Source organism: Carcharodon carcharias, chromosome 10 (genome assembly GCF_017639515.1).
Source record: "Carcharodon carcharias isolate sCarCar2 chromosome 10, sCarCar2.pri, whole genome shotgun sequence".
NCBI classification, from domain to species: domain Eukaryota; kingdom Metazoa; phylum Chordata; class Chondrichthyes; order Lamniformes; family Lamnidae; genus Carcharodon; species Carcharodon carcharias.
This window is the reverse complement of record NC_054476.1, coordinates 42,425,682-42,451,646: the sequence shown is the minus strand read 5'-3', so window position 1 is coordinate 42,451,646 and position 25,965 is coordinate 42,425,682. Positions and strand designations below refer to the sequence as shown.

The window sequence follows — 25,965 nt, the reverse complement described above, 5'->3', positions numbered from 1 at the left end:
AGAAGTTCATAAAATAATTTAAAATGAGGAAGACCAGTTTGCACAATCTTACTATTTCCATCCTACACTCCCCCCATTACTGCATCCGATTTTTTAAAAAATAATTCCAGGGTTGTTGCCTCTACTATCTACCTGGAAGTCAATTTCATATGTCGATCACTCTTTAAGTGTGGTAAAATGTCCTGATATCAATCCTAAATTTACTACTTTTATCTATGTTCTCTTGTTCTATTTTTGCAGTTTAATTTAAAGTAAAATTCCAGGTTTACTTTTTCTTCATTCTCTGTGGGGAGGATTTTCTCCAATTAAGGCCCATTCAGCATGACATGCACCCGGAAGCGCTAAGCATGTGTCACATGAGCCGGGTCATGTCTATGTGCATGAAAGAGTGCAGAAATCTCCCTGAGGCACAAAGCTGCCTCAGGGAGGTTAGTTTAATTTTGAACAATTTAAATAAAGAAAAAAAAATTAAGACATGTCCCCTCATGTGACAGTGTCACATGAGCTGGAACATGTCTATGAATTTTATTTAAAAATTTTATTAAGGTTTAAAAACCTTCATGAAACCTCATCCTGCCCATGGATGAGGCTTTATGATATATGCGAAGGCCGCCTGGGCTCTTCGCCTGCCCGCCAACCTTAAGGTTGGACAAGCAGCTCTATTAATTATTTTAATTGATATTTAAATGGCCTTAATAGGCCTTTGACAGTACGGCAGGCACACAGCCGACTCCAGTGCGCACCCGCCGGACTGAAGATCTGAATGATGCGCAGTAACATAGGGACGCACACACAACGCCATCGTGTGTCATTTTACACATCGCGAGCGGGGCCTGCCCCCACACGCCGATCGAAGATTCTGGCCTATGTATCTAATAGATAATGGGCAGAATTTTATATTCAGCGTGCGGGCGCACACCCGACATGCCGGAACGTAATATGATGCGCCATGACATCGGGCGTGCGTCCCGATGTCATCGCGCTGTCTTGTGATATTTTGTTCGGCGGGCGCACGGAGTCAGCTGCGCACCTGCTGATAATTGAAAGGCCTCTTAAGGCCATTATTGAACTAATTAACTTCAAATTTATGCTGGCCATCCAACCTAATGGTTGGCGAAGAGGTAAAAAGGCCAAGCGGCCTTTACGTATTTTAGGAAACCTCATCCACGAGCGGGATGAGGTTTCCTAAAGCTATTACAAATAAAATGAAAACTTTCTTTGAAAAATAAAAATAAGTCCCATCTCATGTGACAGTCACATGAGGGGACAAGTTCCATTAAATTTTTAATGTATTTATTTATGTTTTAAAAACCGCTTCAATCTCCCTGAAGCAGCTCCTTGCCTCAGGGAGATTGAAGCGCTCTTTCGCGTACATGCTGGACCCAACTCACCCTCCTACCCCAACCTGCACACGTTGCACTCAGCGCTACAGCTTGCAACCACATGTGAAATTGCGGTGCAACGCCAATTGCAGGTGGCGGTCGACTCTGCCCCCGCCCGCCGAAACAATGTAAAATCCTGGCTAACGTTTCAGAATTCTTTCTAGGCTGAAAAGTCCAAGTCATTCCAGTTTTTCGTCTCTCTGAGATCCCTGACACCAGTGCTGGATGCAGTAATCAAAGAGTGATCTGACCAGACTGTTGTGTCATTTGACTACAGCTTCCTCTAATTTGCATTTGACAATTTCAGCTATCCAGCAGAGCTTTGCCAATTGCTGCTCTGGGTTGATTAGACATATTGAACCTTCAGCTTCATCCTTTGCTATTTCAACAGCAATCATGAAGTACATTGGTCACCTATTTTTGTTTCTTATGTGCAGTACTTCACAGTTATCTGTATTAAATTCCATCTGTCATTGTTTTACTCAATTATCTATTTTGCTCAACTCATTCTGTAATTTCTGAACCATCTCTAATTCTATTGGGACTCCAAGCGTGATATCATCTCCAAATCTGCTTCCCAATGAGTTTCAGACTCTTAATGGATGTAACAATACTGGTCCCAAGACCAATCCTGACACTCTCCACGTACTTCCCCCAATTCTAACATACCTGACCTAACCAGAACTGGTCTGGTCACAAGATTTATCCTGAATCCCACAGTTCTGAATTTTACATACTTGTCTTTTTTTAGAACTTAAATGGAGAGTTTGATTATTTTCAAAGTGGCATGTGTTCTTTCTGCCAAAATCTTTGGCTGGAGATCATTTCATCTGCCATAATCATCATAATATTTTTTCCCTGTAGATCCAGTAACTCTCAATGTTTTGTAGTATAAAAATAAAATGCTGAACAAGAATTAAACTACTCTCACTGAAGTCATTATCCATACGAACTAGAAGCAGAAGTAGATCACTTGGCCCTTCAAGCCTGCTCCGACGTTCAATAAGATCATGGCTGATCCAATTGTAACTTCCCACCTACCCCCGATAAACATTCACCCCCTTGTCAATCAAGAATCTATCTAGCTCTGCCTTAAAAATATTCAAAGACTCGGCTTCCACTGCCTTTTGAGGAAGAGAGTTCCAAAGACTCACGACCCTCTGAGAGAAAAAAAATTCTCCTCATCTCTATTTTAAATGAGTGACACCTTATTTTTAAACTGTGGGCCCCAATTCTAGATTCTCTCAGGAGAGGGAACATCCTCTCCACATCAACCCCATCAAGACCCCATTTCCATTTGTTCAGCTGTTTGGCTTAATTGATCTCTTAATACAAAGAAAAATGGGTCTAAGCTGGCTGAATAGGATTGTGAACTTGGGAGGAATGATAAGTCTGATTCTGCTCTTTTCATTTATTCACAGGATTTGGGCATCACTGGAAAGGCCAACATTCTTTTGATCATCACTATTTGCCTTTGAGGAAGTTGTGAGCTGCCTTCTTGAAATGCTACAATTCGTGTGGTGAAGGTACTCCCACAGTGCTATCAGCAAGATAGTTCCAGGATTCTGAACCAGCAGCAATGAAGAAACAAAATATATTTTCAAGTCAGGATGGTGTGTGACTTGGAGGGGAGCTTAGAAGTGGTGATATTCCCATGTGCCTGCTGCCCTTGTCCTTCTAATTGGCAGAGGGTGTGGTTTTGGTAGGTGCTGTCAAAGAAGCCTTGAGGAACTGCTGCATTGCAGCTTGTAGGTGGTAAATATTGTAGACATAGTGTGCTAGTGCTGGAGGAAGTGATTGTTTAAGATGCTGGATGGGGTGCTAATCAAAAGGACTGCTTTGTCCAGGGTGGTTTCAAGATTCTTGAGTGTTGTTGGAGCTGCACTCATCTGTGAGTGGAGAGTATTCCATCAGACTCCTGACTTGTGCCTTGTGGATGGTGGACAAGCTTTGAGGAGTCAGGAGGTGAGTTACTCATCACAGAATATCCAATCTCTGAACTGCTCTTGCAGCTACATTATTCATGTGGTTGGACTGATTAAGGTTTTGTTCAATGGTGACCCCCAGGATGGTCATGGTGAAAGAATTGATGATGGTACTTCCATTGAATGTCATGGGGAGGTGGTTAGATTTTGCTGGAGATGGTCATTGCCTGTTGTTTTGGAGGAGTGTTGTTTATTCTGGTAACTAGGTACAACCCAGGTTGATGTGACTAATGTCTCTCTCCTTGCTGGGGGCAAGGGTCCAATGTGAAATGAGTTCCAACATCCTACACACATTCCTAGTAGATACGGGTCCACAGCATGAAGTCTCATCCTAAACCAGCAATCTTATTTAGAAAAGCCACAAGTATGAATGGTGTAGAAAGTGAAAAATGTCACAGCGATTCAGTTAAGCCCAACTGAGATTGGGGTTGAGGCATACTGTTAAGTAACAGCAGGAGAAGGTTTATTTCACTCTAACCACAGTGTACCTGACCTGGTAGTGCCCGATGGTCATAGTGGAATAACCTCTTTTCCTAATCACTAACATCCCTCAGATAATGATTGTAAATAAGTGGGAAGGGGCTTGAACTTACTTTGCTCAGAGTTTCTCAGGCAGTAACATACAAAGGAACTGTTAACAGATAGGTCCATTCATAATTCAAAAGGTCATCTTAACTTGGTTATATTGACCTCAAATCACAAGTACTAAAGACATAGGCCAGAATTTTACATTGAATGGGCAGGCATGCACCCGGCCCAAACACATGGGAAATTGTGTGAAAATGACATTGGGCGTGTGCATGTGAGCAATACTGAGGTCAGCAGGCATGCATGGGAGTTGGAGCTGTGCCTGCTGACAATTAAAGGGCCAATTAAGGCCATTAAAAACCCTATTGTCCACGATTTTACGTTGCCCGTGTGATTTCTCACTCATCACATGGGCAAAAGGGCAGGAGGGCAGCCCATTTTTAATGAAACCTCATCCAAGGGCAGGATGAAATGTCCAGGGTAAAATATAATAATAAATGATATCTGGGGACTGATGTTTTTTGAGTTCTTCTGCCAAGTGCTTGAATGTGTCACATAGACACAGGTTGGTACATTTTTTCCTTGTAATTTAATCTATCCAGCTCTGGAGCTCCCTGAGGCAGCTCCACAGCAGCTGTCTGCCTTCAGGAAGCTTGCTAGAGGCGCCCACACATACCCTCACTTTTGTCAGCACCCGCCCTCTTCCCATCTCCCTCAGCAGCACTGAGGCTTTCTTGTTAATTGGCCAGCCATAATGAAATTGTGTTCCGTGGCCGATCACAGGCAGAAGGGCATTCTGCATCCGCTTCCGGGCCCACCAACTTGGTACGCACGTCAAGTGTGAAATTCAGGCCATGCAATTTATAATCATCACATGAACCCAGTTTGATAATTACTGACTTGATCTGTCTCCTGGGGATTCATTTTATTAATGGTAGCAGGTCCCCAAAAATGTTGCTCACAGGCCAACCCGAGTTATGGAGCACAATCACAATGTTTAGCTATTAACCTGACCTGTTCTTTTAAAAACACCTTGATGAAATTCAGGTAATCGCAGCTGCTTGTAATCCTACCTCATTGTGGTTGAGGTCAATCAGAGGCTAGTAAAATGTCTCAAAATTTAACATTCCATCTGAATGGCTGATTTTCTTTCCCTCTAAGATTAGTTTGCATCTGTAACAGAATGGGACTTTGTACATAACTTCAAGTGTGAAGTCTACAATGTGATGGGTGTGTGCTAGATGCAACTTTTATTTATTTTCATGTGTATCTCTACAAGGCATATTAAAGGTCATGTGAGAAGTGACTTCCTCCAAGTGTTACACTTAGATCTTGCAACACTTCCCCTTTCATATGGATCCCATTACAATCTTCCAACTGACCATGACCATGCCATGGTGGGTTTGTTAAGCAGCATGTGTGCATATATAAGTGCCTGCAAAAAGCTAGATAGTCTTAAGCCTACTGATAGATAGTGAAATTCTTTGTTCTTGCTTCATTTGTCCTGTCAGCAACTGCAAAGATAGATAGCCAGGGCAGCTCCGTGAAGTTGATAGTGGCTTATATCACACCAATGGGCTGTCACATCCTGCACACTCCTACCCATTTTCTCCATTTCATCTCTTACAACATACTGCCAGAATAGACAACATTTCCACCAACGCTTGATCTAACAATTAGGAAGCACAACATATGGACAACGTTGAGGAATACATTTCAAAAATGCTGGCCCCAAAATTCCTAGTTTAGGAGAGTCCCATTTCCACCAAAAGGGCCCAGAATATGAGATGGAATTCTTGCTGATATTCTGCCCCTTTTAAACTGGACCTATAAATTCTGATTGGGGTGACAATAGATATATTTTCCGCACATCTCCCGTTCAAGGGAATCTGTAATGGGCTTCACTGGGAATTCCTCCCTTTATACTCTTGAAATCCTTCAGAGGAGCTTTTAACATTTTGAGACTTGTCATATATCCCTTTGAGGTCATCTGAAAATCCCTAATCTTTCCTAGAGCAAGAGACAACAAGCCCAGAGGTAATTTAATACAGGAGTGTCTTCAGTAAAAGCTGAAGACTCTTAAAGAAAATGTGTTTTCTTCAGGTCCTTGGGGGAATCTCATGTGGAATGACAAGGCACAATTCTGTTTGGAATTGGCTTGAGCCAGGGCAGGCATCTCTTGCAGGCACCTGCTCTGACCCAAATATGGAAATCGTACACTGTTGAGATTGGTATGTTGTATATTGCTCATTGGTAAGACATGAATTTACATGTTCAATCAACTAATTAGCATTGTAAAATTGTTGAAGAGAAACATCAAAACAAGGTTTTAGACAATGTTGCAGAATTATTTTAAAAACGAAATATTAAATAAAAATGTTAAAAGGTAAATAGGGGTATATTAATTGCCAGTGGGTTTCTGCCAATTTGGTGCATTTTAAATGCCAGGCCTCATTAATATGCCACCGGTCAATTCCTGCCTAGAATGTGTGGGAAGTGACAGCTGGTTTGACGAGATCCAGGTGGCGTATGGTGTATAACCTGTTTGCTGCTTCTCTCAAACAACATTTCTTTTCAAAACAACCTTTCAGGATCATAAGATAGAAATGTTTCTATTGAGAATTCAATAACACCTACCCCACAGTGAAGAACTGCCGCATCTCCTGCCTTCGGTTTCTCATCAACTGCTTATATTCGCCAATACGCAGTTTCTTGCCATCCACAATACAGGTGCGCTTTGGTCTGGGCTTGTATTTGTAGTTGGGATATTTTTCTAAATGCATCTTGCTGAGCCTGGCCTGCTCTTCATAATATGGCTGTTTCTCTTGGTTGGACATTGATTTCCAGCGAGATCCTGCACAAGACGGACAAAGATCAAAAAGCAGCTCTCATCAGAGTAAACCATCCAAGAACTTGGGTAATGTGATGTTGTAATCAAGGCACTGTTTGCATTAACACATGGTTCCATTTTAATTCTAAATTAAGTTTCGTTAAAAATCACTGAGGAAACGATTACAAGGATGCTTGGTCCAGAGTGAATGGTTACAAGTGCTGCCGATCCTTTTATCAGGTAAAAGGCCACCCTCTATGTGAGCATCAGCAAGCTATATTACCATGTGGCACATCATAACCAAGTTTGATGCTATCCTAACTAAAGACCCAAATAGGCATACTCTCCAGCAAGAGTAAGCAGGAGGAAGCAAATTGGCTGATATTTCTCCCACCTTACTCCAGGGTCATTGAAGCCAGCACCCCGAGAATGTCCCATGGGCCAGGGAAATGCTATCTGGTGCATTTACCCACAGAACCATTGTTTAGCTATTTGCTAGCTCCATACTAACTCCTGTTCTGAATAGCATTACTGTGAATTACAATTGATTTGACTGAAATTACTATGCAACCAGCACATGTCATTCTACAGGTACACGTGCTATATGCAAGTCCTGTGATTGCTCAATCAATTTTCACAATATGCAACCTACACACAATCTGCTTATTAGCCATTTACAATATATCTATCCTCTTAGTAGCCAGCAGAACAATACTACAGCTTCTTTTTTCTGCAAGTTCCAAATGATTAATTTGACACTAAAAGGCATTTATTGAAAACAAACATTCAATGTATTTACGATGACATGCTTGCATTGTAACTTTATTATTTTAAAGAAAATGCACATAAAAGTTAAACTGAAGTGGCTAAGTTGCTACCGTATGTTTCATTTTATCATTAAAGTCTTCCTTTTTGAGGAGACTGCCAAGTGAAAAATGTTGAAAGCATTAATTTAAGGATGTAAAGGCTTAACCCTACTATACACTAACAATTCTCCTGGGGACAACTTCTTGCAGAGCACAGTAGCAAGCAAAAGAGAAAAAAAAATGAAAACTATGTGGAATTTTTTGTTGTAATTCTGACTCTGCAGTTCCTTCGTCTTGAACATGCACAATGTTCTGATATGGTGATATGAACTTTTCAATACAGTGTCTACATTTTCTCCAATCATTAGGTTTTACTATTGTAGCTCCTCGGGCTGTGAACATGGTACAAAGAAAAATACTTTCAAATGGCTTCCAAGTATACTTTATTTATTTAATCCAAACAGTTTAAAATGAAAACTTTTTTGTTTTGGGGAGAGGCGCAATACAACAAATCTTGTTTTTTGACATATTTCTCAGGGTATTACTGAATAAAGTAGCTGTAGTCATTATAAACATACTGATTGTAATTAAGAACACTTGGTGCTTTCTGACAAGGTCTTGCTCAGGGCATTGCTAAAGACAGGCCTGATGTTGCCACTCAATTTACACAGCAATTTAGAACTGACAAATACACTGTTGCTGCCAACAGAACTGTCCTAGATTTTATATGCAGCTTAGAAACTTAGAACTTATCCATAATTTAAAACTGTAAATGAAGGGTCTCCCCCGCCAACCTTGTAAAATTACAGCAGGTAGACCCTTTTGATTGAAAATGGTAGAAAAGAATATTGTATGACGGGGCATTAATTTCCAACAGATTGATTCACTATGGTGGAAATGGAACATCAACAAATCACATAACAAGAAACAGGTTCTGTGGAACAATTGTTGTGGTAAGGATTTATTTTTCTTTGATGAATATCAAAGATGGAATCAGCTTCATTCGGAAGGACCGTAGATTTTTTTCCCATTTTTTATGATTACAGTGCTTTGGTCTTGCTTTAGGGTATTTTATGATTTCACACAAGGGACCATATTTCTCTCAATGCACAAGAGCACAAGCAAGTAGAAAGGTGCTTTACAAATAGTTGTTTGGTAGTACAGAACTTGAGTATTGCTGAAAAAAGACATTTTGTCAAAGCTTTTCATCTTGCACTCATCAGAACAATCGCAAGAAGCAAGAATTTTATGCTGTATGAGTAGAGAGTGCTGATTGGTTGGCAAGTGGACTCTGATTGGTAGAGGCATTGTCATGGAGAATGCACCAGTTAATGGTGACTGACAGTTAACTGCCAAGCATTGTTTGGAATTTAAACCAGGCAGCTTAACTCTGATTGGTCAAGGTATTGACCTGAGGAATGAGCCAGAGAATGGCTATCACTTATTTTGTTTTTCTAAAACAGATGCAGTGTGCGTTAATGCTCTTTCTATCTGCAAAGAACAGGGCCCTGTGTATTAATATATGCATTTTCCAGTACACACAAATGTGCCACACTGGAGACTTGAATGTCAATCTTAAATTGGTTGACAGCGTAATTGCTAGCACACTGAGGATTATTTCTAATTACGGAATCACACCTAATGTTGGACACTGTGTTTTGAGTTTGGCAAGCAGGGGCTTGTTGGGTACAGTCTGTACCTTACCCGTTGCGAACAGCGGAAGGGACATGCTGTTTGACACAATCCACCAATCTCTGGGGCATACAGCCTACATACCTAGCATTACACTGGCACTGAAATTCATATAATACATTACTCATTTGTGTGATAGGCAGAATATCTTTTTGACTTGATGGCAGCATCCTGTTAGTTGTGAATACCACTTGTGTTGCTACTGCATAGTAGCAGCGTGAAATAGCTAGCTTCACCAGTTGCTCAAATTTTTGAGATACCTTGCCCTTCCAGGGTAACCTGAGGCAGATGGGCACTTTTCAGGGTGAAAGTGACTGCCTTAGGCCCGTTCATGAGGTTGCGCTATATACAGCGCAAAATGATCTGATCAGGGTAGCCATTATGCCGCAGGCTGCCTTTGATGTCCCCTATTTCATCATCAAGCTTGCATAGTAAGCAAATAGCTTGGGCCCTATTTATGAGGTTACCAATAAGGCCAATTTTATAGCATGTGGAACTGTAAGAATCCCTACACATGTATTGACCAAAGAAGACCATATAGGACTTGCATATTGATAGCAATGCTGTGTCCATGTGCTCATTTGACACTGCTAGCCTATTCACCAATGTTCCACTTCAGGAAGCCATAAAAATTTGTGATGCAGCACTATATCATTGCAATCTTGGTGCACCATCATTGCGTGAATCAGTATTCATTGAGCTTATGAACTCGGCCATCTGAGCAGTTGAGTTCAGCTTTAATGACACAATGTATGCCCAAATAGATGATGTTGCTGTGGGATCCCCTCTCAGCCCAGCTCTCATAAACATCTTTGTTGGGTTCCATGAAAATCGTGTCTTCGATGGAATGACACCTAACCTCCTTCTCCTTGCATATTTCCAATATGCGGATGATAAGTTTGCTATATTTAAATCCGTAGTAGCATGTAATAATTTCCTTGCATGCCTTAATGAGCTCCATCCTATGTTCAAACTCACCTTTGAAACAAAGCAGTCAAATGAGCTCCCCTTTCTTGGTGTACTTGTTGAGAAATCTGCCAGGGGATTCTCTACCACAGTCTACCGCAAGCCTACTGTCACTGGTCAATATACATGTTGGGATTCTTACAGTTCCACGTGCTATAAAATTGGCCCACCTCAGATTACCCTGGAATTGCAAGGTGTCTCAAGGTGAGCAACAGGTGATCCTAGCTGTTTCACGCTGCTACCACATAGAAGCAACACGAGTGGTATTCACCACTAACAAAATGCTGCCATCAAGCCAAAAAGACAAATGAGTAATGTGGCATATGAATTTCAATGCCAGCACAATGCTAGGTATGTAGGCCGTACATCCCAAAGACTGGTGGATCGTATCAAACATCATGTCCCTTCCGCTGTTTGCATTGGGCAAGATACAGACCGTATCCAACAAGCCCGTGCTTGCAAAACTCAAAACACAGTGTCCAACATTAGATGTGATTCTGCAATTGGACAACATTTATTAAGTAGTCCTCAGTGTGATAAAAATTACGCTGTCAACCAATTTAAGATTGTCAGTTGGGCTCGCAGTGTGGTGCATTTGCGTGCACTGGAAGCTGGATATATTGATGCACAGGGTCCTGTTCTTTGCAGACAGAGGGAACATAGCTAAGCAAAATAAGCGATAGTCAATTGTTGGTTCATTCCTCAGGGCAATGTCTTGACCACTCAGAGCCAAGCTACTCATTCAAACAGCTTGAATTTTTAAACAGTGTTTGGCTATTAACTGTCAGTCTCCATTAACTGGTGCATTCTCCATGACTACACCTCTACCAATCCAAGTCCACCCGCCAACCAATCAGCAGTCTCTTCTCATACAGTATAATGTTGTTGCTTTTCCTGGTCCTGTAGAACATGCACAGAATGCTGCTCGTTTTAGAATCTGAAATGGGCAGAGGCTAACAATGGTCACACTGATAGATCAAGAGTGTTAACTGAGGGATAAAGCATTTGGTCTAAATTTTTGGTCCTAGTCATCTTGTTGCCCTTGTCCTCCTTCCCCCACTCACTACCACCAACTGATATACCTGGGAATGATCATAACTTACTTTTTAAATCACTCCACTTTTTTCCACATTGTGCTTTCTTTTCTTAAGTTTAAACAGAGCTGCTCTAAGCTATTTTGGAGTATGCATTGGTTGCTATCACAGCTTTATGCACCTTAAAGAACTTCTGCAGTCGGTCCATGGGGTCCAAAGCTTGTGCCAAAAATATTCCTAATTCTTAGAATGCAAAATGATGTGTGTTTTTCATTATGTTTATTCTACCTGACAGTGCATCAGAAAAGATCCATCTTCCTTGCTTTGAATCTTCACTGCTTATGTTCAATGTGAATAAAAACATGACTGGTAATGAGGCAGCTAGGTCCTTCAATAGCTTTCTAAATAACAAGTTTTAAGTTCAATGATCAGGGCTGCACAACATTCAAACCTGCCAGATGCATCTGGATTGCATTTTCAATAGTCCTATTTGAGCCTTTAGGTGGTGCATGTTTTGCCTTAGGTTAGGGGAGAAGGGATGAAAACATCACTTGTCCTGCCACCCACGCCGTTCTGTATTTCTTGTAGCTCCCTCAAATATAAATTGAAAAAGTAGGCTTAATTTAATTCAAATCAGATTTAAATAATTTATTCTCTTAAAACGCATTCACTAATGCTGCTTTCAAAAATGACCCCTAGTTCATTTATTACTTAACATCTATATAAGAGAAAACAAATATTTTAAAACAACAAACGATATTTAACACTCAAAAGGAGTGTCTCTGTAGGCTACAGGTTTACTGTACTGGTAGCCTGAAATTCATGTGCTTCTACTCCTTGGCACAAAGCATGAAACCCCTTTTGTCTGTACCATTATACCATCCTGTGTGACTTTAAAAACCCACGATTTAGAAAAACTGCAGAAACAAATGCCATCACTTAATGTACTTGAAGCAGAAAAAACATTCCATTTGGATGACTGGGGATTTAATTGTGGGCAACAAGCATACAGGCCAGTTCACACTCCGCTTTGAACAACAATATATATGCCACGGGTCTCCAGTCACAGAGGTTTGAGCCTTATGCTGCTAATTGTCCAATATTTGTATTAATTGTTTCCATTCAAGCATAACTCTCATCAGACAATAGTATGGCTGAGGCTTCAGAAAAGTAAGGCTCAGCAGCCTATTTTTGACCCAAATTTTGAATGGAACCTTGGGGGTCAACAGTCGGTACCAAATGTGTTCTGTTCAGCAGGATTGACATCCTTCACCTCAACAAGTATAAAATATTTAAAAAGGTTTGAGATAAAAATCTTATTAAATTTTTGGCTAACACGGTGCGATGTGTTATGGTCCCTAATTGGGTTAAGAGGTGACTTGCTTTAAAAACTAGTCTTAAATCAAAATTTTTATCACTTGTTCTCCCTTTTCCCCCAAACACACCAGCTGTGATATCAAATTTTTCTATCCCCAACTATTCTGGGGTTTGGAGTAGTGTCAGTAATACTGACAATACTTTCCATTGAAGCATATCTATGGATCACAACTGAAAATGTTAAACTAATGCCTTCATCTAGATGCTGATTAAGCTGCAGTGAATACTCCACTTTTCTCCTAGCAAATCTTATGTGGCCTCTTTGTGTACTGCCTTTAACAGGAGCACTCCTGACCCAAACCATTCAGTATCAAAGCTCCGTAAGTAAAAATGCGGTGGAAGGAGCAATACCTGCCTCTTGTGAAGTATTTTCCAATCTTTTTGTTGCACTGGATGGCACTAAAGCCTTAGTACATCATTGCTGATAGCGGAAATATGTTGTGATCTAATTGAGTTCTACAAAATGTACATGAATGCATTTCAGATGCCATGCTTGAATTAAGGATTCTATAAATTGTGAATAAAATTGCAAAGTGGCATTTCTGCATCTCTTAATCCACTTCATCATTCATTCAGCAGCTCAGTCTCTACACAGCATAAGCATACTTCACAAACTTGGACATCAGAATGGACTTTTAAAGTGTGCTAGAAAGCTGCAGAATATTTTACACTTGTAATATGAATATGTATTTTCATGTTTAACAGATCAGGAATTCCATACAATTGAAGTGAATGGAAATGGCTTTAGTCTTTTGGGATTGATCAGGAATTTGTTTACCTCATTCCAGTCTTCAAGCAGCTATTCAAAAAAATTAATTAATTTTTGGTAAGCCCATCTTTTGTGAAAATATTACCCTACAAAGTTAATTTCACAAAGAAACTACTGCTCGAACCTTCCACACTATCCTTTCAAAGCACAGACCTATCGTTCAGTAGAAGGGAATTCCATTTTGAGGCAGTCATATCAGAGATAATCTGCATGTTAAAGTAACTCACAACTGGTCAGAAAGAGTTAACCTTCCCATGTGGTATGATCCCATATTTTATGTCAAAATTACATTCCTAATAAATATTGAGATACACCATTTGACCATATAATAAATAACTGATTGATTGAAATGGCTTGACATATATTTCCAATAAATCTTTCAAATCTAACATAAATTCAAAAATATATGAAGAGAAATAGAGGGATTTGAATTTATAACTGAATGTATTCCTTATATAAATTGGGTCATACAATCAATGAAATTAACTTGAGAGCGATGAATGGATATAGCTCAGTAACTATCAAAAGTTAAATAATTGAAACACTCCTTCACAGTAGAAACAATTCAATATTAAGGAGTTAATTTTATATTAATAATTATAGTACATTTGATATTTATGGGGTTATATTTAACTCTTCATTATATAGATAATGTAATCATGAATCCCTGTTGCTATCAATTGAGGCTGGGGTGGGGTGAGGGTCATGATCAATCAGTATTCGATTAAATCATATTAATGTTGTACAAATACCAATCAGCACTTCTCTAAAAGGATTAGCTCATTTCATTACAGCATAAATTAAGGTGCTGAATTGGAGAAATAAAAGAATTTTATGTTAAATTATTGAGGGAGATATTAGAAATTCCAAGCCAGCGGTATTCAAACAGCAGCATGCCAGACAGATCCGCCCAGTTCGCAATGTTATTTGGTTCTCAGAGCTCTGCCTTTTGATCCTCTTCACTGATATAAACCGCTGATCTGCCAGTGGACTCATGGGATTTGGGTTTTTAAATTGCAGGCAATAATTCCAGCTTTATCAGCTGGACACTACACTGGACTAAGATGTGGCTCCTGCTCCCCACAGTGCTGCCCTTCTGCTTCAGTTGGTACCTGTCTCAGCAATCCACAATATTTGATTCTGCAAGATGAATATTTGGAAAGGATACCGTTTTGTCTGTGACTGGATAATCGCAGTGTCTGAAGATTTGTTTGGTTTCCTATGATCACTAAATATTTTCCATTATAAGTGTACTTGATGATTTGTGTGCCTGAATATAAATGCTATTCACAATACCAATCCTTGAACTCCTGGGCTGGGAGAGGCCCTGAGGAGGCAGGAAGGGGTGGTGTTCAGAAGGCTGGGGTGGAGAGAGCACCATGAGGAGATGGACCTTGGTGGGGGTGGTGGTGCCCTGATCAGGAAAGGTTGGGGGGGGGGGGGGGGGTGGGACAGTGATGGAGGTGCACCCCACTTTCCTACCCGAGGCCTTGAGCAGACTCATTCCCCAACCCTGACCACCTCCTGCTAGCGTCAAAATTGCGGCTAACTGGGAAGCGACCCTTAAGTGACAATTAACTGGCTACTTAATTGGGTGAGGGTGAGAAGGCCGCATTAGACCTTTCCCATCCCACCCCGTAAAATTTCTGACAGGTCACAGGCAGGCGGGTAGGCAGTGGGGAGTGAATTTTATGGGTAACCCCCTCAGGCGGGAGACTGTAAAATACTACCCAGTGTTTCGCCAAGCCACACTGCCTGCTCGATTTTTTGCTTAGCAGGACAAGAAACTCAGGCTGATCATGGTAAAAAAAAAAGTTTAAAGCTATTAAACATAAAAAGTAAAATGTAGGCTTTATGTATACTGAAATAAGTATGGGCAGGATTTTCCTGTTGGCGAGCAGGAGGCGGGGCCGCTCGTTGACACATAAAACGACACGCAGTGACGTTGGACGGGACTCCCAATGTCACCGCGCCTCATTTAAATTTTCCGGAAGGCGGGGGATGCAGCAAAATCAGCTGCGCGCCCACCAACCTGTCAATGGCCAATTAAGGCCATTGACAGAGTCGTTTAGTTAATTAATGGACCTACCCGTCCAACCTTAAGGTTGACGGGCAGGCCAGGAGCCTCAGCGGGAATTAGAAAAAGCATGAAACCTCATCCACGGGCAGAATGAGGTTTCATGTAGGTTTTAAAACATTTTATTAAAGTTTTTGTAAAAATTATGGACATGTCCCAACTCATGTGACAGTGTCACATGAGGGGACATGTCAGGAAATTTCTTTTTTTTCTATTTTTAATATTTTTGAGAGTAGAACTGATCTCCCTGAGGCAGCACTTAGCCTCAGGGAGATGAGTGCACTCTTTCGTGCGCATGCGCGAAAGAACGCACTCTCGATTTAGGGATTCCCCCAGCCCAGCTGCACAGGGAGTACTTAGCACTTCCGTGCAGATGTCGTGCTGGGTGGGCCTTAATTGGCCCGCCCACGTAAAATGGCGCTGCGCCTCCGATTGGAGGTGCGCCTGTGCGCGCCTGCCATTCAACTTCGCCCCCGACAGGGGGGGGGGAGGGCGGAATCCTGCCCTATAGCTCCAAAGTCACTAAAGAAATGTTCTTCATTTTGCTTTCACCAGCTGTTTAAATAGATTATTTGTTAGATTAATCCAAATCTTTATCACAATTTAAATTAAAGAAATGTTCTTCTTTCTAATGTCTATCCTAAACTTATTTGGCATTAATTTTCATTTATGTCTTCTGATACTTCTGCCTTGACTTAATTTGAAGAAATAAACTGGGTTATCAATACCATCTAATATTTATATAGCCTGATGACGTTGTTCTTATTAAGCACCACCTTTCTAGGCTGTAAAGATTCTGCTTTTGATTATATCCTTTACACTTGCAATCATCTTCTTACCTTTATTTTCTGTTTTATTACATTAATTCAGAAAACAAATATGCATATATTTCGTGAAGAATTGAAGTCAGTTTTGTCATGTTACTTCAAAGATTCAGTAGATTGTACAACAAACGATTGAGAAAACTCTTGCGTAAATCCAACCCCACAGTACTTACAGGAGAATATCTTGGCAATTTGAAAAGGTTGGTGTGGTTTTCAGTGTAATTATATCATTGTGGGATGGACACAATATCTACCTTGAGTGACAACAACATGGTGTCAATACTGCTAAGTGTAAAATGGGAAAATGTGTATTAAAATTCTAAATATCTATTCATAAATGTGGCTTCACTAATATATTTATCACACTGTTGTAAGTTGTTTCTAGGAGACTTACTCCACACTTCTGACTCTAGAGTTATGCAGTGTAACAATAATGGTTTACATAAGTTAGGCACTGTACTGTCAGAGGAAGTTGTTAGATGGCATCCATAGTGTTGCTTGAAACATTTCCTTCAGCTACTCACCCAAGATTTTGCTGATGTTTGAGTTATGCATGTCTGGAAATGCCTGCAGTATCTTCCTGCGCTCGTCCTTTGCCCACACCATGAATGCATTCATTGGTCGTTTGATATGTGGTTCGTTGTTGCTGCGACCCCTGGTTTCTCTGTAAACCCGTGCCTCCGTCACCGTAGTGCTTCCTGTTGGCCAACAATAATACTGCTGTAGTTTAGCTGGAGACCCATTCATTGCCTTACTCCCTGAAACATTGGAGCAGGAAGAAAAGAGAGCAACACAGTACATTAATTTTATTTAGCATGCGCAGAGCATACAGGATAAATTGATTTCACTTTGCATAGGCTCAGAGAGCCGTGTTTATTGTGCAGTGAAATCTAGTGTAGCATTCAGCTGACAATATCCATCAACACAGGGCAATCTGCTGACTGCTGGGCCAGATGAAGGCATCCATTACCCCAGCAGTGAAATGCTAGTTCAGACATGACAGCTAGTGTCTGTTCCTCAGGATCAGTTCAGAAATTTATGATGCCCCCAGTGCCATTGCTTTCTGATTGACACTCTTTTAGCAGAATAAATATGCTTGTGTGCATACATAAATGTTCAACCTTTATTCTTACATGTCAGAATATGTTGAGTCAGCAAGTTCCTGCACCTTTACAAAGATAATCGCACAGCTCCTTGTGCAATGGGGCCCATGGAGAGTGAACACTCATTTTTGGCACCAAAACATTGTTCAGTGTGTCAGGCCTAAGTATTACTGACTGACAGTTTGATGAGCTGGAGAAAACTGCAAGTTCAGGTTCAGCTCAATCTGAAATTGCTGCATTCTTGAAACTAATTCAAAAGGCTCTAATCTAATGAAGGTGCACCTTCAGGTTTGTAAGCCATGCTTCACAAGCAAAAATTGTAATGCTAGGACAGCTTCCTTTAGCTAAGCTGGAATGAACATTTTTGGTATGTTTGATTAACAGCAAGAGTGAATGAATTTTGTTTTGGCATCAGGTCACCATTCTTGTTACTCCTCTCTTTCCCCTCACTTCACTCTGCCCTCCCTCTGTGGGATTGCTTTCTGTATGAATTTTTTATCATGTTACTTGATAAGTGAATTATAACATTTAAATATTTACAGTACAAGTGTATTTTCATTAAATATGTGTTCATTATAAGAGGGTTCTGCCTTAATATCCTTATAACCTTATACTATAAAGCACTAAACAGCGGATCCGTTTATCAGCAATCGACTGGTTTCTGTCTTGGAATTATATTGCCTTTTTAATTATAATCTCAAATCCATAATTTTTAAGTGTAATAAAAATGTGATTATAATCCGTCATTCAGTTTTCATCCATCTTAAGTTCAAAAGATTAACTTTGGGAGTGCAGTAACAAAGTGGCTATGTTATTGATGTAGTAATCCAGAGGCCTGGACTAATGTACTGGAGACATAAGTTTTTATCCCACCAAAGCAGCTGGGGAATTTAAATCCAGAATCTGGAATAAAAAGCTAGTATCTGTAATGGCAACCATAAAACTGCTGGAATATTGTAAAAACTCTTAGGTCTCCTTTAGGGAAGAAAATTTGCCGTCCTTATCTTGTCTGGCCTGTATGTGATAGCAAACCCACATCAATTTGGCTGAATCTTAACTACCCTCTGAAATGACTGAGCAAGCCACTCAGTTATATTCTAAAAGATGGTTCATTACTAACTGCCCTTGGGAAAGTGGTAATGGGCAATAATGAGAAGTGATCTAATTGAAACATAAAATCCTTAAAAGGACTTGTCAGGGTTGATGCTGAAGATTGTTTCCCCTGGCTGGGGAATCTAGAATATGGGGTGGAGGGGGTTGTCATAGTCTCAGAATATGGGGTTGGCCAATTAGGACTGAGGTGAGGAGAAAATTCTTCACTCAAAGAGCTATGAATCTCTAATCCAGAGAGCTGTGGATGCTGAGTAGTTGAGTATATTCAAGACAGAGGGTGATAAATTTTTGAGTTCTAAGGAAATTAAAGGTAATGGAGATGGCGCAGGAAGGTGGAGTTGAGGTAGGGTTGTCAACCCTCCAGAATTGGCCTGGAGTCTCCAGGAAATCTCTAGGACACTACACTAGTTAGACCACACCTAGAATATCGTGAACAGTTTTGGTCCTCTTGTATAAGGAAAAATACACTGGCTTTGGAGGCAGTCCAGAGAAGGTTCACTAGGTTGATCCTGGGTATGGAGGGATTTTCTTATGAGGAGAGGTTGAGTAGGTTGGGCCTGTACTCACTGGAGTTTAGGAGAATGAGAGGCGACCTTATTGAAACATATAAGATTCTTAGAGGGCTTGACAGGGTAGATGCTGAGAGATTGTTCCCCCTTGTGGATAAGCCTTGGACCAGAGGGCATAATCTCAGAGTGAGGGGTCACCCATTTAAGGCAGAGATGAGGAGGAATTTCTTCTCTCAGCAGGTTGTTAATCTGTGGAATTCTTTACTGCAGAGGGCTGTAGAGGCTGGGTCGTTAAGTATATTCAAGGCTGAGATAGACAGATTTGTAATCAGTAAGGGAATCAAGGGTTATGGGGAAAAGGCAGGAAAGTGAAGTTGAGGATTATCCCGATCAGCCGTGATCTCATTGAATGGTGGAACAGACTCGATGGTCTGAATGGACTACTTCTGCTCCGACATCTTATGGTCTGTATACAATCCTGAAGAAAAATCATCGGGACATTAAAAAATGTTTTTTTTTGTCATTTTCTTTGAACACTTCTCTTTACTAGATATAAAAATAATGAAAATGGAGAGGGGGGGAAGCTGTTTGGCTGACAGTCAAGCATCATCCAATTGGGTAATGAGTCTCTTTGTTTTCCAATTGGCATGAAAGAACAGTGTGTCACAAGGATGGATAAGTTGGCCAACTAATGGCTGGAGCATGGGTGGGTGGGGGGGGGGTGGGGGTGGCAAGTCATGTGATGAAGCCTCCAGCCTCCAGGGATAAACTTAGTCACAACTGGCAACCCTAAGCTGAAGAACAGCAATCATCTTGTTGAATGGTGGAGCAGACTTGAAGGGCCAAATGACTTTCTGTTGCTCCTATTTCTTTTGTTCTTATAATAAATGCTGGCTTTGCCATTGATGCCCATAGAGCATAGGTCACAACAAACTCTAAAGACATCTCCAAGTGAATACTGCACTAAAGAGGCAGTTTTCAGAACATGTGTTCCTCTCTTGGATGTAAATAATACCAGGAATGTCAGGCACATAGTCCACATCAGTTTCCATTTGATGATTTTGAATGGACAGAAAGCCATGGAGAGCACAAGTCCAAATTCTTAATATGCACTCCCAGCAGCTGAGACACTACACCAGGAGCATGCACTCATAAAATTACCCCTTAAGGCTGCACTTAAAGACTATCCCAAACAAATAGAACTCCAAAGTTAGGTTGCAGAAGGACTCGATAAAAGTTTGTCTGGCTCTATTATCGCCATTTAACAGTGAGCAATCCTACACATAACGTGTTGTGGAAGGAAGTGAGAATTAAAGCTGTGCATTGGAGAAATTAATAAGGATAATGCAGATTAGGGATGATCAAACATGAGGTGAATTGAATTTTCATTGGAATTCTCCAAATTATCCACCATAATTTGGGCAGAAAACTCTGGAAAAATGACATCAATAATAGTTGTTCCATAGTACAGAGTTTGAGAATTGCTGAAAAAAGAGACATGTCAAAGCCTTTCTTCAAGCTGCCTAAACAATGCTTGGCAGTTAACAGTCAATCACCAACTCTGGTGCATTTTCCATGGCAACAGCTCTAACAGTCAGAGTCCACTTTCCAACCAATCAGCACTCTTTTCTCATACAGTTTAAATTGGTGTTTCCCTTTTATTGGTAGTCTTGTGAAGTGTCGTAATGAGTGTAAGATGTAAAGGTTCGACATGTCTCTTTTTTCAGCATCAATGGTCTTTATGCTATTTCTACAGGCTTCTACAAATCTTGCTAAAATAACAACAGTCGGGAGACACCCAGTGGAAATTCAGCATCAAGGAGTATAGATACAAGTAGCATAATTCATTTAAAGTCAATCTCTTCTTTTTCACTAAAGCAAACATTTCTTGTCAGGAGGGAAAAAAAATACATTATATATTTTCCACTCAAACTCCTTACTTTGTATGACAGCCTTGTCAACCACATCCTTGCCATCATTTGATACATACCTCAAAAGGAAAAGTTTGGTGACCATAGCAGCCATTATCAGTGTAAATTATGCAAACACAACGGAAAATATAAATTTCCGTAGCAAAACGCCAACAAGAAAGTAAAAATTGATAAAATGAACAGCATATAGAGAATATGATGATTAGGAGTGCGCTTATAAATTTTAGTGATCTTAGTCAACCACTGAGGGTCAGCTTGTGCCTGTGAACATCCAAAGCCATATACGATGTATCACATGAATTCTTCATAGGGAATTCTGCACATGAAACATAGGTTGTGTCAGGAATTTGAATTTCACTGGTGGTTTTAAATCACAAGACAGCAAGGCCTTTCTGATGGCGCTTTTATACTTAGCAGCATTGCAGTAAACAGTTCCTCAAGGGAACCATAACTTTAAATGCCCTTAAAACTGTAGTGTCTAATCACACCTGTCTAAAGCAGGCCACTCCCCCAAGATACCTTCTAAATGATTATTTTATACTTATTGACTAATAGCCTGCTTTGAGGCACATGAGCACTCTGTGGCCTACAAGTCCTGGGACTTGTCTTATGAAGACAGGTTGAACAGACTAAGCTTGTATCAGCTAGAGTTTAGAAGAATAAGAGGTGACTTGATTAAAACATGTAAGATCCTAAGGGGTCTTGACAGGGTGGATGGAGGGAGGATGTTTCCTCTTGTGGGAGAATCTAGAACTAGGGGTCACTGTTAAAAAATAAGGGATTGCCCATTTAAAACAGAGATGAGGTGAAGTTTTTGTAATCAGGTGGTCGTGAGTCTTTGGAACTCTCTTCCTGAAAGGTGGTGGAAGCAGAGTCTTTGAATATTTTTAAGGCAGAGATGGATAGATTCTTGGTAAGCAAGGGCGTGATTGGTTATTGGGGGTAGATGGGATGCAGATTTCAGGTTACCATCAGGTCAGTTGTGATCTTATTAAATGGTGGAGCAGGCTCGAGGGGCTGAATGGCCTACTTCTGCTCCTAGTTCATACGTTCACATGTAAACCAAGGCTTTTTGGTTCAGAGGCAGGAGCGCTAGAAACTGAGCTACAGGCTCCTCCCTGACAATTTGAAACATTTCGCTATATCTATTGAACCACTTAATAATTTTAAATGTCTCTATCAGGTCACCTCTCAATCATCTCTTTTCTAGAGAAAAGAGCCCTAGCTTGTTCAGCATTTCCTGATAGTAATGTGGGAATGAGGTGTGTTTTCAAGTAACAGCTAACTAAACAATTCAAGACTATTGCAGACACAGTGATCATCAGATAGTTAAGGACAGATTGGCAGTGGGTCCTTTCAGGTTTCACTAAAAATGAATTTGAATTTAAATAGAAAATTCTGTTATAGGAATTTAGATATATTGTCCTTGATTAAACAGGCACTAGAAAGGCATTTGATGAAGTAGGTTTTACACACTCCTGTAGTGTGTACTGACATGTCTGTATTATCTATAGTCACATGCATGCCTGTGATATCTAAAACTATTCAATCATTTTGTGATTGCCAAACAGACTCCAGTTGTTCTAACAATGTTTTAACCTCTTGAATGCTGCATTTTCTAAGTAGCAACACAATGTAGCATTTTGAAATTCTACCTGTGTAAAGCTGAGTAATGCAGAGATAAATGTACAGAGCTTCATAAGTTGCTTTCCCAATATTGGCTGAATAATCAAGAATAGGGAGACCGGTTAGCTCAGTTGGCTAGACAGCTAGTGTGTGGATTTGGGGCAGAATCATACCAGATTTGCACAATGTGTGGCAGCGGGTGGAAAAAAAGTCATTTTACCTGCCGGCCGCAATGGCGGATTTTCAGGCCTGATCATCCCATTCCCGGTCTCATTAATTAAGCAGCCACAGGAAACACGCCGTCTCGCTGGCGAGCAGCCTCTGATTTGCCCGCCACGCTATTACCTCACCACTTCCTCATGGAGGGCACCACATTTAAACTGCAGACGCACGCACACTTCTCAATGTTTGCAGCCCAGGACCTCAGCGGCGAAGATACGGCCCCAAAAGCCAAGATGAGTACAGCCCCGGTTCAGTGATGCATCGCTGGGACACCTTCTGGACACCATGGAGGCCCGCCGTGATGTCCTCTACTCTCACTCTGGCCGCAGGAGGCCTATCAGTCTCACCACTCTGGCTTGGGAGGCAGTGGCAGGGGTGGTCAATGCCAATGCTGCACTCAAGAGGTCGACCATCCAGAGCAGAAAACAGATGAATGATCTCACCTGTGCTGCCAGGGTTAGGCAACCATCTTATCACTCTAAGCTCACACACTCACAAGCCCATCACACCTTCACTGGCATCTCATTCACTGCCAGATCAAGGACATCACTACTCACTCTCTCTCACACACACCCTCACATCTCCATCTGACCTCATCTCCTCTGGAGTCTGCCTCCTCAGCCCTCACCATCCTGAAGCCACCTGCAAAAATCAACATGTGCCCCCACAAACACCCTGGGACACCCCTTTCCCCAGTCCAGCCCTCCCCTTTCCTGAGGCCACTTCTCCGCCTTCCCCAAGCAGACGCTAGCCCTGCAGCTGTTGAAAAGTCACCCGTGCCTTACAGCTGGTCTGGCAGGTCGAGATCTGACCGTGAGCCGCCCAAAATTGATGTGGTGCTGCCTGCGAAGCCTGGTGCTGATGACCGTGAGTGCCGCCTGAAGCAAGGTAGGGAAATAAACCTCAAAGTCCCGAGCGAAGTGCAGCTCAGCAGGTGCATGTCGCTTATGTACAGTTGTGAAACATCAGGATGATCCAGTGTGGGGTGATGATTCCAGTGAGTGGGGCTTATAATGAGATGCGTAAGTATTGAAATTAGGTTCATGGCATGCGGCGATGGGAAACACAGCCCGCCACTGACAGGTGGAGCGGACGATTGCAAACTGGTTTCACCATGACGTGAAACTGATTTTAGGGCTGTCTCGCCATATTATCCCCCCCTCCACCCTGAATGATGCCTGACGCCAATGGTGCTGGAAAATTCCAGTCTAGATTAACGCCAACAGTATGGGGTTTGATCCCGGTTCTGGCTGAGGTCCTTACCTGTAGTAAAAAAATCACAGCACTTTGCTGTGGTTAGACAAATAATTACTGAGGACCTGCCTTCAGGCACAAAACTGAATAAGAAATCAAGAACAGCAGCTGCCTGCAACACAAGGGATTCAAATAGTTGGGCAAGTATTAAAACTCACTTGAAGTTGAAATTATGCTCTACAATAGAAGGAATGAAAACAATAATGTAGCAACATAAAATTCCTTTGAAATCTGTTTTGATGAAACCATTAAAATATTGAATAGGGGAGTTTTATACAAACAGATCAATGCATTCATGACTAATGTCATACTGCACAATTTCAAACCAATGATTTTATAACTGGTGGTTAAAGTAGACCAGAAAACTCTGGCATGCTTTCAAGGATTATAATTATACAGCATCGTGATCTACCTTAACATCATTTTTTATAACCTTCACTTGAATTACAACCTTAAAAATCATGACAAGGTATTCATCACTGTCATCAAATTAAAAATTAATTGCTTTCTGATATTACGCAGAGTTTCTTCCACTTGATTAGGGCCATGTTGTTCATCAACAACAGTATTTGCACACGAGGATTAATGATTGTGATGTCACCCACTATATATCCATTGAGAAATAACCCTCAGCAAATTAATTGGAAATTCTATCCTATTTACATTGTGCAAGAGTAGCCCTCTCACATATTTTACAGCATTGCATTACAACCTTTATAAAAATTATTTGTACTGCATTACTTATTTAAGATGAACAGAGATGAGATTAAAAGGAATATTCTTCCTCTTTTCATAAGTTGTGACTAACTGAGTGGTCCATTGACAGGTACAAATTGCTAATGCTTTAGGGTCAGGTAATGGGGATTTTTAGTTCAAGCACATATGTAAACAAGAATGTTTGACAGGCACATTATCCATTTGATAAGTCTTTGTGAGTATAATTTACTTTAGAATTTGATTTACAGTGTGTGTTTACACTGTGGTAACTCTGCTAGAATTTTTTTTGAATAGTTGCTCACGGGGACCATAAATATAAATGTCCTTAAAACTGTAGTGTCTAATCACACCTGTCTAAAGCAAGCCCACACTTGAAACAGTTGAGATATGCAACCAAACATCAAACCTCATCACTTGATCTTTGACTGCGTCTTTGTGCCACAGCAGACAGGCTGTCACAAAGGAATCCACTGTGTGAAATGGGCTCCTGCAAAGAATTAGCACTCACGCAAACATTGTATGTTCAGCTTCAGGAAACAATGTAATGAGAGAAGAGGGGAATTTAAAGAATATAAACAAATGTACTTCGAAGAAAATGATTTAATCTGAGTTTTGGAGTACAAGTGAGCTCCGTTCACTGCTGTGGTTATGCTGCAGGTATCTTTTCACACTGAAACATGCGTTTAAGTAGCATAAACTAACAGCAGTGAATTACATTGCATTGCTCTCTGTCAGCAGAAAGCAAACCTCTGCCTAAATATACTTAGGCCAGGATTTTCTGTGCCCATCAGTGTCAGGTGTGTCTGGTGGCATGAGCGGACAATATGGCGTGATCAGTTTCACGACGGCATGAAACCAGTTTGCACTCGTCTGCTCAGCCCGCCAATGTGTGGGCCGCGTTTCTCACCATCGGACATCGGGATCCTCATTGTAATACATCAGCATATCATTATTAGGCCTGCCCGCCGGAATCATCTCCCCCCCAGCTGGAACGTCCGCCCACGTTGGCGGGAAAACATGCCAACTGCACTTCGCTCAGGACTTCAAGGTTTGTTTGTCTACCTTGCTTCAGTCAGCACTTGCAGTCATCAGCGCCAGGCTTCACAGACAGCACCACATCACTGTTAGAGGCTTCACGGCAGGACGCTACCTACCTGATCAGCCATATGTAGGTAGCTTTTCAATGGCTGCAGGGCTAGGGCTTATTTGGCAAAGGGGGA

The 25,965-nt window shown here is 41.1% G+C and overlaps 1 protein-coding gene across 13 annotated transcripts in view; it reads right to left on the bottom strand.

Moving 5' to 3' along the window:
- Positions 1-25,965, bottom strand: part of sox6 (SRY-box transcription factor 6) — a 724,678-nt gene that overhangs the window by 6,249 nt on the left and 692,464 nt on the right. For all 13 annotated transcript variants that reach the window (XM_041197601.1, XM_041197599.1, XM_041197600.1 and 10 more), the window contains 2 exons: positions 16,795-16,968; positions 6,533-6,749 (listed from right to left, as the gene is read on the bottom strand). In XM_041197601.1, the coding sequence (XP_041053535.1) occupies positions 6,533-6,749; positions 16,795-16,968 (391 nt within the window). The remainder of the gene's footprint in view (positions 1-6,532; positions 6,750-16,794; positions 16,969-25,965) is intronic.